This window comes from Perognathus longimembris, chromosome 13 (genome assembly GCF_023159225.1).
Source record: "Perognathus longimembris pacificus isolate PPM17 chromosome 13, ASM2315922v1, whole genome shotgun sequence".
In the NCBI taxonomy this organism is placed as follows: domain Eukaryota; kingdom Metazoa; phylum Chordata; class Mammalia; order Rodentia; family Heteromyidae; genus Perognathus; species Perognathus longimembris.
The window spans coordinates 48,154,537-48,171,790 of NC_063173.1; the positions used below are offsets into that span (position 1 = coordinate 48,154,537).

General features: G+C 38.9%; 1 protein-coding gene across 5 annotated transcripts in view; it reads right to left on the bottom strand.

The window, feature by feature from the left end:
- The window catches only part of Ambra1 (autophagy and beclin 1 regulator 1), a 206,852-nt gene that overhangs the window by 115,231 nt on the left and 74,367 nt on the right, over positions 1-17,254 (bottom strand). For 3 of the 5 annotated variants that reach the window (XM_048359845.1, XM_048359844.1, XM_048359842.1), the window contains 2 exons: positions 16,589-16,675; positions 12,224-12,403 (listed from right to left, as the gene is read on the bottom strand). In XM_048359845.1, coding sequence (XP_048215802.1) covers positions 12,224-12,403; positions 16,589-16,675 — 267 coding nt within the window. The remainder of the gene's footprint in view (positions 1-12,223; positions 12,404-16,588; positions 16,676-17,254) is intronic. The other 2 variants (XM_048359846.1, XM_048359843.1) reach the window with 1 other exon arrangement.

Consider the following 17,254-nt stretch of genomic DNA (forward strand, 5'->3'; position numbering starts at 1 on the left):
TTATCTCCAATAAAATACAGTTGCACTTATTGTGGCTTCACTGCATCGTTTTTTTCTTTTAATAAATAAACAGTGATCCCTCACCTATTGCAGGAAACTATGTTTGAGACCCCTGCAATAGGTGAAAATCCGCCAAGTAGCAATAAGTGAGGGACAACTGTCTAACACTGCTACTTTGCTGCTTTTCTCCTATTACAGGGTCTCTGGAATGTAACTCCCACGACAGGTGAAGGATCACTGTACTTGGAGAAAGCCAGGGGTAGAGCTATGGCTCAAGTAGTAGAAGAAGCTCAGGACAATGCCAAGGCCCAGAGTTCAAGCACCATACAGGGGGCGGGGAGAGGGTGGGAAGACCATATAGTAAAATAGGAGTTTAAGAAAACAAATTAAAAAAAAAAAAAAGAAAACAAATAAGAGCTGGGCTCTGGCAACTCATGTTTGTAAACCTAGCTACTCAGGAGACTGAGATCTGAGGATCTTTGTTTAAAAAAAAAAAAGCCATCCCAGACAGAAAAGAGGTACCTAGTTCTAATTAACCAACAAAAAGGCAGAAGTGGGGGCTGAGGATATGGCCTAGTGGCAAGAGTGCTTGCCTCGTATACATGAGGCCCTGGGTTCAATTCCCCAGCACCACATATACAGAAAACAGCCAGAAGTGGCGCTGTAGCTCAAGTGGCAGAGTGCTAGCCTTGAGCAAAAAGAAGCCAGGGACAGTGCTCAGGCCCTGAGTCCGAGCCCCAGGACTGGAAAAAAGAAAAACAAAAAAAACCCCAAACCTTTGTGGTCAAAAAGGCAGAAGTGGAGGCTCAAGTGGTAGAGTGCCAGCTGTCAGTGAAATAGCTAAGGGAGATTGCCTTGGCCCTGAATCCAAGCCCCAATATAGTACCAAAATGAAAAGTAAATTAATAAATAAACAATAAGATCAGATTTACCTGACCCACAGAATAGTGAGTGCATAGTGCAAAGCCCCCAAATTATTACACATGCACACAAGCTGAATATCAAATAAGATAGTTCTCAAATTAAACATACAATTAAACATACAAATTAAACATACAATTGTTTCAAATACATAAGAGATTTAATTTCTGATTAAAGCATCAATTTATTTAAACGTACAACTGGAGGTGAAGGTATGGCTCAAGTGGTAGCTCATTTGTTTAACATGCATGAGATCCTAGGTTCAAAGCCCAGTACTTCCAAATAAGTAAATACATAAACACACACAAATACATATATATTAAAAAAAAATTTTTTTTGCTTGAACTCTGGGCCTAGATGCTGTCCTGAGCCTCTTTGTGCTCAAGGCTAGCACTCTACCACTTGAGCCATAGTGCCACTTCTGGCCTTTCTGAGTAGTTTATTGGAGATAAGAATCTCACAGACTTTTCTGCATGGACTGGCTTTGAACAACATTCCTCGGATCTTAGCTACTCTGGAATAGCTAAGATTATAGGCATGGGCTGCCAGTGCTCAGCTTTAAATATGTACTTTTTAAATACAACTAAATTCAAAATAATTTTCCATTACTGTGTATTTAATGTACTTTTGGGCACAACCTATTATCATGACCAAAGTTAGAAAATATTTTGAAGTTTCTCCTAAGGAGAAAACAGGGAGAGGCCTCTAAGCCTCAGGAAGATTGCCAACTAAGCTAGAAACATAATGAGCCACGTCCAATTACACCATTCTATAGCTTTGGAAGAGACCTAGCCTTTTTAGAATCACAGGGTGAAGCTGTCCTTCAAGTCCAAAAATCCATCTCTTTCTGGGTTTTTTTGTTTGTTTGTTTTTTTGCCAGTCCTGGGGCTTGGACTCAGGGCCTGAGCACTGTTTCTGGCTTCTTTTTGCTCAAGGCTAGCACTCTACCTCTTGAGCCACAGCGCCACTTCTGGCTTTTTCTGTTTATGTGGTGCTAAGGAATCGAACACAGGGCTTTGTGCATGCTAGGCAAGCACTCTACTGCTATAAGCCACATTCCCAGCCCCAGTTCCATCTCTTTCTGAATAACAACAAATACCCTACTGGTATTAGCAAACATGAAGGGCAGTAAGGGAAACACCAATGCATTAGATAGTATAGATAAGATATTAAGGCCCAAAGATAACACAAAACTTGAAAAGAAAACCTAGGAAGACAACTTAGAACAATGGACAAATATGAGGGAAGCAAGAAAAATGTAGAATCCTATAAAATATATCACAAACCTCTTTTTGTTATTATAAAACCTAAAAAAATCCATTTTTTTCTAGTTGAATTTCTTCTCCCATAAAATCGTATTATGTTATATTCACTTTACCATAATTTAACAAAAACAATTGGTAAAAAACAGACTATACTTATAATGCTAGTAGTTGGGAGAAATAAGCAGGAGGATCTCCAGTTTGAAACCAGCTGTCTAGCTTGAGCAATATAGCACACTGTTTCAAAAACCAAACAAAAACCCTGGAATATTTAAAGCAAGTGTAGTAAAAAGGGGTGCCAATATGGTCAGAGTATTAGATTTAAAGTATTTAGAGATTGTTGGAGGACACAGAAATAAGGATGAGATTAAGCCAGGTATTGTGGTACATGCCTATGACCCTAGCACTTGCCAAGTCTGAAGCAGAAAGAGATACATAGTGAGAACCTATCTCAACTAAATTTTAAAGAATGAAATCAGCTGGCTGACATACAAGCAAATTCTTAGATGAAGAAAGCATAAAAGAGCAATACACTAAGTGAGTGGTGGTATCTGTTCTGGTCCTCAGCTTAGCACCTTTGCTAAGGAAAGAAAAGCAGAAGCGGGATGACATTTCAATAGCATGTAGAAAAAGCCTTCAAATTCAAAGTGTTAGGATTGCAGCAAAGAAGAAAAGACACAGCAGGAACCAGAACAATTAGGAAATTACGAAACATGGCAAATACACAAGTGAGAGGGTGCCTGTGAGAGAAAGGACAAGAACCTCCAGAAGAAAACAGTCTAATCGAAAACCAGTTCAAACATTTACTGACCAGAAAAAGCTTTAAAACAAGAAAGAACTGTGGTGGCAAAGACCAGAATTCACAAAGAATAAGTTAGGCTAGGTGCTGGTGGCTCTCATCTGAATTCCTAGCTACTCAGGAGGCTGAGATCTGAGGATTATGGTTCAAAGCCAGCCCAGGCAAGAAAGTCCATGAGACTCTCCAATTAACCTCCAGAAAACCAGAAGTGGCGCAGTGGCTCAAAGTGGTAGAGAACTAGCCTTGAGTGAAAAATGCACACGGACAGCATCTGAGTTCAAGCATCATGATCACCATCACCAACAAAAAGAACAAGTCAAATAAAAAGGACAAAGTATGGCTTTGCTATCAACACAAAATCCCAGACCAAAAGGAACTAGCAGTAAAAAGAGAAATTGAGGATTCTGTAGAGTCTATTTAGAAAGAGTTCAGACATATTAAGTTGAGACAGGAACAAATTTCAATGGATAGGAGGAGATTTGAGGTGAGTGTGGAAGCAAGGTGAGAGGGACAGTGGTAAGAATTATAGGGAAAGAGCAAAGGAATTAAATGTATTTAAAATAATGATGTATTCAGAAAATAAGAATATTCCATTTGTTTCACTGGTGAGACAGGTCAACATAAAGCAAGTCTCTGTGAGCTGCAAGGAAGCCAAATAAAGTCAGACAGAAATTGAATGAATGGATGTGAGGGTGCTTCCCAGATGAGCAGTGGCAGTCTCAAAGACAGTTTACCTGTCAAATAGTGGAAAGTGCTAAATACTGGGCTCTAACACACTATAGCCAACAACCTTTGAAGGAAAGGGGAGGGCTTGAAAAATAACAAGGTAAATGTGCTGCACTTGTACTTAGAGCAAGGAAGAATGCTTTTCAGGGAAACTCCAGAGAAAGCCTCATCAATTTTAAGTCAGCAGGATAGAAGCTGGCTGCAGTATTAATGGCTTTCCCAGTTGTTGGATTCTGTATTTCTGATTAATTCTCAGAGGGGTATTTGGCAGGAGAGAAGGAAAAAATTTAAATTTTCTTATAAATGCTTTCACAAGGAAAAACACCCTTTAAACAATCAAGCTTCCAAGATAAGTGTTGAATAAAAAATGGTGTATCTCCCAAACAAGGGAGAAACACAGCAGCAACTCTCTTGCTAAATGTCCAAGATTAATTGCCTCAGAGAGAAGCTGTAATTTAAAGGAATGAAAAGTACACCTACAGACTGCAGTCTGAGTCCTGACAAGACAGTCAGGTTGTCATTGCTCCTCAATGACAAATGACTCTGACTTGAACCTTATAAATAAATCTTTTCAACCAAAGAACTCAAAAGGCCACTGTCTTGACAGTGCACAGCTAACTCCAATGAAAATTCAAAAATATTTGTTTCCCAGTTTTCACTGAACCTATAAACAAGAATACAGAGTACCTAGTTTTTATTTCTATCCCTGGATGTCAAAGATCTTGGTCAAGTCCTTTCCTTACAATGCATTGTTAGTAGGAAACTAAAGCCCAGTCTCCACTTCCAAGGACTCTGCATTTGTGCAAGAGCTTCTATTTTTTTTGCAAGGGAAGGACACTTCTGCTGCAATTCTTTTTTTTTTCTTTTTGCCAGTCCTGGGGCTTGGACTCAGGGCCTGAGCACTGTCCCTGGCTTCTTTTTGCTCAAGGCTAACACTCTGCCACTTGAGCCACAGCGCCACTTCTGGCCATTTTCTGTATATGTGGTGCTGGGGAATCGAACCCAGGGCCTCATGTATATGAGGCAGGCACTCTTGCCACTAGGCCATATCCCCAGCCCTGCTGCAGTTCTTCAAAGGAAAGAACTACCAATGTGGAGCTGGAGGCTCCTGAAAATGCAGAGAGTGTACAATTCCTTTTTATCCAAGGAATAGTAATATGAGATAATTACCATTTACAAAGTTCTCTCTTTCTTATTCTACCATTTAATTTTATCTGCCTACATTACGCAAATACATATTCATACTGGGCATTTTGTGACTGAAAAATAAACATATAAATCTAAGTGGTTATGTCTTCCTCCACACACCTCCTGGCTGTTTAATTCTTTCCTTCTGTATTTTCCCATTTTAAGCCCAAGCACAATCCAGATATATTCCTTTTCTCCTTCTTCTTTTCTTCTACATTCCCAAAAATAAATCTTCAAATGGATTTTATGTGCTCAGAAAGAGTACTAATTCTGGGCTGGAGGAATGCTTCAGTGGTACAGAATCTGCCTGGCACGTATGACGCCCTGAATTCAAAACTCAAATAGAAAGAGAGAGAGAGAAAGAGAGACAGAGAGAGAGAGAGAGACAGACAGAGACAGAGACAGAGAGACAGAGAGAGACAGAGACAGAGAGAGAGACAGAGAGAATTGATTCTATATTGAGTGTGTTCATGTCTATAATCCCAATTATAGTGATAATCTATTTCAAAGAATAAGCTAGATGAGGCACACTTGTAATCCGAGCTAGAAAGGAGATAGAGGTAGGGAAACTGAAATCCAAGGTTAGCCAGGGCAAAAAGCATAAAACCCTATCTAAACATAAAATTAAAGCAAAAAGGGCTGGGGAGGGGGCACAAGTGGTAGAGCAATTACCTAGCAATGGGTCTAGCAAGCATTGTCATGAGTTCCTAAATCCAGGACTGGGTGCAGTGACTCATGCTTATGATTCAGCTACTTGGCAGATAGAGATCTGGTTGATCTTTGAGGCCACTCAGGTAAAAAACAATAATAACAATCTCAACTGGGCATGGTGGTGTATTGTTTGTAATCCCAGCTACTGGTATAGGAGGGGGAACAAGTGTCTGAGGCCCTTCTTAGGCAAAAACACAAGACCCTATGAAAGCTAAAGAAGAAAAGGGCTGGAGGATTGCTCAAGTGGCAGAACACTGCCTAGCAAGCATGAGGTCCTGAGTCCAAACCCTAGTACTGCTAGGTGGGAGACACAGAGTCATCCTAATTCCAATCACTGCTACTGTAGGAATCACTTAGTAATTTACGAACTTAGTGGAAAACTGGCTCTAGTAAAAGTCAAAAATAAAAGCATTTTATTGCTTTTATTTTTTTTGCCACTGTCCCTGGCTTCTTTTTGCTCAAGGCTAGCACTCTACCACTTGAGCCACAACGCCACTTCTGGCATTTTTCTATATATGTGGTGCTGAGGAATTGAACCCAGGGCTCCATATATATGAGGCAAGCACTCTACCGCTAGGCTATATTGCCAGCCTTTATTGCTTTTATTTGGAAAGTATGATGTGAGTGTGGATATTGGGCTTGGTGGCACTTAGTGTCAACTAGATCACTTAAGAGAGCAGCCTGGGCAACAACACAAGACCCAGTCTCATACACACACAATAATGATAATAACTTGATATCAGTGAAGAAAATACCATAGACATATCTGATACTTAAATTCAATCCTGAATATCCTTGCCTATACTATTCCTACTGTTCTCCATTATTATTATTATTTTTTTGTTTATCAGTACGCTAGCCAGATTAGGTCACCTTAACTACTCATACTAACTAATCACTGCCCCCATAAGTAAAAGCTTCCGCCAGGCATTCCAGGCTCTCCACATTCAGAACATTTTGGATCACTCTAGTATCCCAAACATTGCATAGCTCTTGTTATAGATCTATTCATAGTCTCTGAATAGATCCTTGGAGTAGCTAGTGTGAACCACAGGTGCCTGGTAGAAAAAAGATTGTAAGACATACTTTTCTCTTAAGCATATCTTGTTAAAAAACCAAACTACTATAAAACCCAAGTAAGTGGAATTAATTATTTAAGATTCTTAGGTAAATATGAAAGGAAGATTTTTTTATGCTTGTTCTGTGACTTGAACTCAGTGCTTGAGCACTGTCCCTGAAGGATTTTGTTATTTTGTTTTCTTAAACCTAACACTTTACCACTTGAGCCATAGCTCCACTTGCAGCTTTTTTTGTGTGTGTGTGCTTAATTGGAGATAAGAGTTTCATGTACTTTCCTTCTCAAGGCTGGCTTTGAACTTCAATCCTCAGATCTCAGCTTCCTGATTAACTAGGATTACAGGTTTGAGACACTAGTGCCTGGATAGGAAAGAAAGTTTTTGATGTCATTCCACTAATGCCTGGCCAGACATTGTGGCACACATTGGTACTCTCAGCCCTGGAGGTAGAAACAGAAAAATCATGACTTTGAGACCAACCAGCATGGGCTACATAACAAGATCCTGTCTCACAACAAAACTAAAGCAAAAAAGAACTGCTCAACAAATATAGACAGTTGGCAGTTTCCTGGCTGATATAGCAGACTCCAGTCTGCAAACAGAATAATAGCTTTACAGTGTTAAGTTTCTCTTACACTTTTAATGTTAGAGTTTGTAAGTCAAAGGAAGATATAAAGCCTATTCCATTTCAAAATGAAGTAGACAACACTCTGAAGATTTCAGCAATAGTTACTCTTTCCTTTTGTGAATGCAAGTTATGTATTTATTATTAGAAACTAGTCATTGAATCCTTCAAAGGTTCTAGATATTCCAGATGCAGAAGACAAAGCATGATCAAGTACTATCAAGGACACGTAGCTTCATTCTGCTAGGATTTTTAGTCAAGGGAACTTGAAATAAACATGGCTCTCACAAAGCCATTAGGATTATTGCCTCATGTAATTTCAACATATCTCCTTTGCCATGGGCTAAAATTCCAGTTACAGCCAGGTACCAGTGACTCATGCCTCTTATAATCCTAGCTATTCAAGAGGCTGTGATCTGAGAATCATGGTTTGAAGCCAGCCCATGAAGGAAAGTCCATGAGACCCTTATCTCCAATTAATTGCTCTGTCCCTCCTCCCCGCTAAAAAAGCCAGAAGTGGATATATGGCTCAAGTAGTAGAACACTACCTTGAGGGGAAAAAACCCAGGGACAGCTCCCAAGCTCTGAGTTCAAGCCCCTTTACTGGCACACAAAAAAATTCAGTTACATAAAAAAGGCAGATGAAGAATGCTAAATTACAAACTAAATGAAAACAGTTTCTCCTAGTCATAACCAACTGATGTCAGATCCAACAGTCTTTAAAACTCTCCTGAGCATCATGAGACATCAAGAAGACCTATAACTTCCTTGCTAAAAAGAGTCTTAGCATGAAGATGAAAAAAGGAGAAGCTTACCAGGTGAGGTAGAATACACATGTGTAGCCTCAACTATTTGGGAAGCTAGGACAAGAGGATTGTTTGAACTCATATGAGTTTGAAGTAAGCTTAAGAAACACATTTTAAAAAGAGATAATGAGGGGCTGGGAATATGGCCTAGTGGCAAGAGTGCTTGACTTGTATACATGAGGCCCTGGGTTCGATTCCTCAGCACCACATATACAGAAAATGGCCAGAAGTGGCGCTGTGGCTCAAGTGGCAGAGTGCTAGCCTTGAGCAAAAAAGAAGCCAGGGACAGTGCTCAGGCCCTGAGTTCATGGCCTAGGACTGGCCAAAAAAAAAAAAAAAACAAAAAACAAAAAACACACACACACAAAAAAGAGATAATGAGGGATGGAAGGAAAGGGGGAAAGGAGGAAGGGGGAAAGAGAGGGAGAACAGGGAGGAAGAGATGGGGCAGAGGAGAGAAGATTTTGGAGGGAGAGAAGGAAGAAAGAAAGGAAGGAAAAGAAAATTTCAAAAGAAGAAGCCGTTGTTGCAGGAGGCTCATGGGTTCAAATATATGTAGTACTGCAAGAATATATCGTGCCAATCAAAAGGACCAGCACTCATCTGTAGTGCCCAGAAAAAAAAATCACCATATACCTAAACACATTTGTGAATTTGATGATAATATAGATTTCTGGGTAAAGATAACCCAAAACACAACCAAATAAATGAGAAAGATAAGTAGAAATGTAACTGACATAAAGAGACTCACTGATACATTTCTCCCAGGCAGAAATCCACAGTACAACCCAGTGTCACAACTGTGAATGAAATGCTTCTTATCTTCCATGCTGGTAACAATCCTTACAAAGCTGAATATAATTACACAGTGGCTGTTATGTACTATTGAGGTATTTGTGGTTGATCTTATCTGAAGCATCTGCCTACCATTTGTAAGGATATGCTCAGGTATCATTTGCCTTGGAAGGCGAAAAAGCAGAAAGAGACAGAAGAGGAAGGATATGAGTTAGCAATGAATGACTTAGGAGTTATACTTAGATTTAGGATAACAGATGAAACAAAGAAAGGTATAAAGCTAGCTGAAAGTTATAAAGGCACACAATAGCACCACTTTTGTAGGCCTTAGCAACCACAGGGACAACTAACTTGGGCTTTTTGTAAAAGCCACCTGCCTTTCTCCAAAGGGACAATAAAAATTAAAACTGACATTTCCTTACACACATGTGCCATTTATATTCTGGTAGGTAATCTGAGCTCTCAAACAGGCAGACAGCAATGTCAAAAGACAATCACACCTTTACCCTGGCATCTTTATGCAAAGACAGCTGCTGAGGACTTCAGAGGAGACCTGCTAACAATAGATTTCTAGATGTCCTGTTTGTGCATTTTGATAAACACAAGGACCTGACATCTCAGTCCTCACCAAGAGAGTGATGAATGGCAGAAGATGTCTTCTTAGGAGGATGGTCATTAATCCAAAAAAAAAAAAAAGGATAGAAAATTTAACTGCATTTTGACCAACTTCAAGGCTATCCTCTTCAGAGATAAATCTTGATAGTTTTACTCTACAACAAGCTTGTGGAAGAGCTTAAATGCATCACTTTTTTTTGCGGGGGGGGGGGGGTACTGGCTCTGGCACTGGTCCTAAGCTTTTTTCTCAAGGCTAGCACTCTGCCACTTAAGCCATAGCGCCACTTCTGGCTTTTTTAGTGCATAATTAGAGGTACAAGGCTCATGGACTTTCCTGCCCAGGCTGGCTTCAAACTGTGATCCTCAGGTCTCAGCTTCCTGAGTAGCTAGCATTATAGGTATAAACCACTGTCACCCACCTTAAACTAGATTTTAAAGTATGTATCTATCTTTGTATGTAAATATATATCAAATGAAAACTTTAGCATACATACTAAAATATTTTGTAAGTTATTAGTTAACATGTATATGAAAAATGTTATTATACCTAACACCTTTCATTTGATAGATGATAGAAGAGAATCAAAGAAGACAGAATCTGAGTATGGCTCCCTTGGTTTTCTAGGAATGTTTTCTACCTTGGTGGGAATTGTTCAAAAATGTCCAAATGATCTAAGACTAGCAAATGGAAAGAGAGTGGAGAGGGCAACTTGAGGGCATACAGGCAGAACCAGAATACACAAAGTAAGGAAAACCAAAAGAAGAACAGTGTCTCTTAACTGCACTGTTAGGAGGATTCCAGGCTACATCTATGTTATATGTTTTCCTGGAAAAAAACAACCAAAAACACTATTAATAATAGTAGTACAAACCACTAGTTAGTAAAGCTAAGGGAAAAGGATTAGGACAGAGAAATTAAAATAGGATGGTGCATTCCTTAATTTCCCACTCTCTCCTCAGAGTACTAGAGATAAAGGGAAAAAAAAGTCTGGTGAATGGGTGGAGGTGAAGGACAAAGAAAAAGTAAGAACAAAGAGCAATCAGTACCAATCAGCCAGCAATTTCCTTCACTAGCAAGAAACTGATTAATGACCATCCTCCTAAGAAGACATCTTCTGCCATTCATCACTCTCTTGGTGAGGACTGAGATGTCAGGTCCCTGTGTTTATCACAATGCACAAACAGGACATCTAGGAATCTATTGTTAGCAGGTCTCCTCTGAAGTCCTCAGCAGCTGTCTTTGCATAAAGATGGTCACAAGCAAGGTAAAGGTGTGATTGGACTACTAATGTTGAGGTGATTAATCCACGGCTACTTTTAAAAACAGGATTATGGTCTACATTAGTCCCAAAAGAGAGGACTTAAGAGGAAGTAGGCCGTTGTTAAACAAGACACCTAAGGAAATCCCTGATATATCAGTGCATCAGATGAAGATGTAAAATAAGGTCACAGTGAAGCCCTGGGTGGGGTGGGAGAGCACAGGTGGGCTGGGGGAGCACAGGGAAAAGGCAGTCTGACATAGGAAAATTGAGGGGGAAAAGGGGGGAGTGAGGAGGCGGTAGCAGAAGAAAGGGAAGGTAAGATAAGAACAGAACATTTTAAAGTAATCCAGAACTCCATTGTGAAGGACAAGTCACGAGGCAGGGTACAGCTCAAAGACATGAGTCCCGCATTTCAGCACTATAAAGAGGTAAAACAGCCTTCCACACATGCATGGAAAGAGGGCTAAGCAATCCACAGCACTGACTCCAGATCACCAAAGGATTAATGAGAGAAAGTCAACCAGGCTTTTCAGCAGCACTCTGTGCCAGAAGCCTTGACATGTGCAGTTTTTGCTTCTTCAGACTCATCCCCGTCAGCCTGGAGGTTTAACCCATGACCTCACACATGCTAAACAAAGGTTGTCTACCTCAGCATGTGTGCTTAAATTGCTTCCCTAAGTTGACTCTAATGCTGGTAAAATAAATCGTAACATTTACAGAGAAATTTATGTCATTACAGGGGTCTGCCTGTAATGACACCTGTAAGGGACTTCCTTCTCTTCACTGCCAGTGTGTGCATTACCTTTCCACAGAGTGGACAGATAAAAGAAAGATGCAGCAGGTCTTTTCTCCAGTATTTGAGGGGGCAACAATACCTCCACACTCATTTCACTTGCTACATACCAGCTGTTTCATGCAATCCCTGAATTTCTTGCACAATTAAATCTTCCTCCATTAAACCTATGTTCTTCCCTTTGCTTCCAAGAATGCAAATGCTAATATATTTAACAAACACATCAATGAAACAAATTGGCCAAAGGTTGTCCCACTTAGTCATTTTTGGCAAAGAACCCAAACATGCCTGCCTGGTGCCATGAAGAGAAAAGACCAAGGGAAAGAATAATTTCCACTATACACACAAAAGGAGCTTATAAATGTTGCCTAAAGAGTTGCAGCCAGCTTCTTCCACTCTGGCCTAGGGCCCAATGGGCTGTCCCTTGCCATGGGTGCCTGTGAATCAGCAATAGTAATGCCAGAGATGGGGGTGCTCCGAAGCATTTGAGCTCTCTGTCCTCACCCCATTATCCTGTTATTATAAATAATAATTTTGGGGTTGGAAGCAAGAAATGTTTACCACTGCTGGATAGACAGTGGCTAACTTGAAAGCATGCACAGCTAGGGAGAAAGGGGAAGAAGGCAGGTCAAGTATGTACTTACTCAAAATCCTCAAATTCCAAGTCAGTTCCCTCTACTGATGGACCCTGGTTGTCTGAGGAAGAGGAGGAGGTGGAAGAACGGAGACGGTTCTGTTGGTAGCGCATGGAGCGCTGGCGAATACTGTCTCTCCGTGAGAGATACTGGATCATCCTCTGGGCGTAGTATGCAGCAGGAGATAATCTAAGAGAGAGATGGACAAACAAAACTAGCACTAATTCAAGGAATATTACGAAGGACAGTAAATCCAGCTCTCCCATGGCATCTCCCTGCTGAGGCAAATTCCGGATGTATGAAAAATACAGGACATTTAACTCACCAGGAGGTATGTACTGCAGAATATGTTTATCAGACTATCACCAGTGCTTCTGTTCTAAGGCAAATAAGAATTTAATCAGTCATCTTCTGATGAAGGGCTATCCTTTCCCAAGAGGATTAACACTGGGCTTTCTTCTCAGCTTCTTAACCTGGCTTAGCTTCTTAGGGTGCCCTTAAACAGATTCACAGCTGTTCTTTGATCACGTTGATCACCACAGGCAAAAATGTAAGAAACAAAAGAGGCCTTAGCATTCATGTACTCTTTTCATTTTGCATATGAGAAAATAGGCCCAGGAATGTTAAGTCTTGGATCACCCAAAAACACTACAAACACAGGTATCATCCAAGGTATCATTTTCACTAGAACTTCTTTTCTCTAGCAAATGTGCATAAATCCAAATTTCACTTAGCACCTATAACTTTATCTTTCAGCCTCATCTTTTTTTTTTCCAAATTTTTATTAACAAACTGATGTACAGAGAGGTTACAGTTTCATACGTTAGGCATTGGATATATTACTTGTACTGTTTGTTACCTCGTCCCTCATACTTATCTTTTCTTTTATAGATTAATCATAGATATTTGTAACATGCAAAAGATATTTAGAATAAAGACTGAGAGTAATACATACTGGAGAAAAATCTAAAGAAAAAAATATTTTTTTCTACTCTAAAAATTAGAGCATATGGGCAACACATAGGTATCTTTCTTACTAGGATATTCCAAAAAATGATTAGTCTAGACTCTCATTCTTCAAACCAAAGATTCAATTATCTTGCTATTTCCTGATAACTTCTAGTGCATTATACAATTCCCCACATTCCATTCCCTTCGTTCTCAAATTTTCCTCCATCTCTCACAACAGTTATATAATTTTTGAGGCTATGAACTGAGAACATGAGAAGAAGAATAACAGAAAAATGTTTTTTGAGAATATTAAGTGGACTGCTAAACTTTTCAACTTAAAATTTGAGGCACATAATCTAATAATTCTACTAGGAATTTTATCATACAGAAACAAGCAAAAGTACAAATATGTATATGTAAGCATGTATTTATGTACATATACACACATAAGGAAGTTCACTTAAGCATCATTAACATTAGTGAAAAGCTGGGAAATAACCAAAGAGATAGCAACAAATTAAATAAATTATACCTACAAAGAAACACTATGAAATCATTAAAAAGACTAAATAATCCCTATATACTCAAAAGGAAAAGGCTCTAAGATACAAATTTTAAGTGGAGAAATAAAGGATAGTATGTATATATGAATATGTATAAAAATATATGTCTCTGTAATTAAGGGAAAAAACTAAAGACAGCAATCCAATTGAGGACTCTTAAGGACTTTTTTATTTTATATACTTCTATAAATGTTTGAATATAAAAAAGTTCATATCTTCTGCTACTTTTTAGTGGGAATCTAAAAATAACTGATCAAGAATAGAAATAGTTGTATCCAAATGGCATAAAAGGCATTTATTGCTGGGAGCAGTGGAACATTTTCATAATCCTGGCTACTTAAGAGCCTTGAGGTGAAGGACTGATAGTGACAGGATGAAAGTTTGAGGCAGCCTAGGTATCAAGATCTAGCTTTAAAAAAACAAAAAAGAAAAATTGTTTGCACACGTCTTACGCTTTCCAGGGCCCTGAAACTTTGTCCTCAGTAAATCTACTGACACAGGTCAAAGGAGATCCTGCAGCCAACTGCAACAGGAAGTGAGCCTGTCTTGAAATGCCTGTCATGAGAGGTAGCATCCTTCTGCCAAATGCTAAATGGAATTCACAAGGAGGTAGGTAATGATCTTTGGAATTCAAAGGTCTGTGACATGGAATAATATGCTGTACTTAGCATCACTGAACACAAGTGAAATATAGTAAGTTGGACATATAGACACCTAGGCCAAGATCATCTGAGTATGAAAACCATTTGCTAATAGTCTCAACTGGTGGAATTCTCATTATCCATTTGGGCCCCTATTCCCATGTTTTGTTCTTTTTTGTTATTGTTGCTGTTTTTGTTTTTAAAATAAGGACTCATCACAGAAAACTAAAATTTAAACAGACAAAAGTCAATACTATTCATTTGTTCTTACAGCTACCAAATACACAGAAATCTTCTGCAAGAAATCAAGTATCAATTAGATTTTCAAGTCAAGCATATTGGAAAAGAATGCAAAAGGAGAAATGTTTTTAGAGGGGAACTGATCCTGAAAAGTGACCCTAAGTGACACACATACATTCATTCCTCTGTGACAGCCTACTGTCAAAGGGAAAAGTTATAATATTACTGATAATGGCAATGCTAATAAAGATTGCCTTTTTATGCAAGGATATAAATTCAGCACTAGGTAACCAAAGTTGTTTTACTATAGGATAGGAATTCCCTAAACTATGAAACTATGTATCAATGATTACAAAACAAAACAAAGAAGAAAAACAGAAGAGAAAATTCTTAACACCCTGGACTTATCCTTGTCTCTATTTAGAGGTTTCTGCTTGCTAAGGAAATGTCTCACAAAGGCTTTGACCTATCCATATGTTAAGAGGAAAAGGAAAATAAATGACAGCAACAAAGAGCTGACAATTCATCAAACAATTCTAAAGTGTTCCAAGTGAAATTTTTAAGTGTTTAAATAAATCCTCAAGTTTCCTTCAAGGAAGAAATACCTATCACTCAAAGAAAAATCTATACTATGTTCAAAGAGAACATATAAAAATACCACTATCACAAAGTATGACACTTTCATTAATCAAGAGATCAGAAAATGGGTAAATAATGGAATAGATGAAAAGAGGACAAATAATGAATGCTCCTTAAACATCACCATTGAACTTTGTCAGGGAATGAGACTTCCATTTATGTCCTAAAAGAAGCTTTTATATTTCTAAGTTTTCTATCCCAGTGTTTGAAAGCACTTGATTATGATAAGATTTCTCTCCCTTACTAAGATCGCATAACTCTTCAACATAGAGACTAACATAAACATCCTTGCTTCAGTCATCATGTTAAGTTGCCTAAATGTTTTTAAAGTTATTCCTGAGTGCTTGGATTTGCCATTTCTTGGTATGGAAAATGAAGTAAGAAGATAACTTAAAAATTCTGTTCACTAGTATCTCAGAAAGAATGTTGTATAATATCATAACTGTGTCAAAAACAAAATTATTTAATATCTCTGGAATCAGCTTGAGCTAAAGATGTTTCTAAGTAGATTTGACAGTCAATCTGGTCAAGGCTCTTTTAATTTTATCTGACCTACCTTGGTAACCCAACTGTTATAAAATTATTCTTTTCTTTCTTCAAAATCTCAAAACATGCTCTGGTATTACTTAAATAATGTGCAGTTATCCTTTTTAGATCATTAGCAGAATCAACAAATCCAGCTGCGAAAATCACAAGGGGCTGCTCTCCACAATAAATGGAATCCAATAACTCAATATTCTATCCTTGCTTCTGACACCCACATCTGGGAAGGATGGGCTTTGAGCTCATCTAATAACTTAAAGCAAGCGGTTTAGTAAAATGACAACTTGTTTCATTCAGTTATTCTTTTTCATCTCTTCCTACAAGGAGTCTCCAAAATAGTAAGCGAAAGAGCTTGACTTCTACCCTTTGATATTCTAAATTTCCTAAATGACAAATAGAAGTGGGTTTATTTTGTTATTTTATTTAATTATTATTTCCTTATTGGCATATATTTTTAAAATTTCAGTTCCCCTTTGGCTGTCCATTTGATTAGCAATGGCCTCTTGAGCCACTGGGGAAGAATACTGTGAGATGGCCTATGGCCTTTATAGCCCCCCCCACCCCGTCAGACAGAAATGAGCCCCAAAGTACAAGAGCTCGGTCATAATCCTCTGTACCAGAGGAGCTATTCACTTACCTGCAAACTTCCCAAACACCTGAATACCTGTCTTAAAACTGTAACTGAAGAGTAAAAGAGCACCAGGACCAGAGAGGCACAGGAAGGGCTTCCAACAGCTTGGCAACCCCAAGGGCCGCCCCTCCCTCCCACCTAGTGCCATTTCTCACTTTGGCCTTACCTCGCTGGGTCTGGGTAAATTGGGTGCTCTCTGGATCCTGCTCCATCATAACGGGATAATGAAATGAGAGAAGACTCCAGCAGCCTCCTAGCAGAGATTAAAAAAATGGCAATAATCCCTGTCAATTACCAACTCAGAGGTCATTCACAAGGGAAATGGGGGAGAGGTAAATAACATCCCCCTTTGCAGCCAGCTAACATCCATTATCTGGAAGCTTACCCTTTCTATAAGCTAAATATGTAAAAACATAAAGAGCTACAGAGCTCCCATATTTGATGTGTCTACTTGTATTGTGCTGAATAGTACTCTTTGGTGAGAAATCATTTCTTAGAAATATGATCTTATTTCTGCTTACAGTACCACTGTTAGACAAATACAAGGCTAGATCAACATAGGAGGGAAAAGTAGGCAACACATAGAGATTACCATGTAACGCCAACATTTATCTTAATATTTAGCTCCTACACACCAGCAAAATCCATATTTCCATTGTGCTCTACCTATACCCCTTTTGTGAGGAAAAGTACTCTTAGGGCTCTCTTAACAACAAAATGTAATACACACACTTTTCATAGAGCACTTTTTGGATGCCAGGTAATATGCTAAGCAAGTACTTCACATGTAATTCTTTCTTTAGAGCTCACTGAAACCTGGAAAAGTAGATTT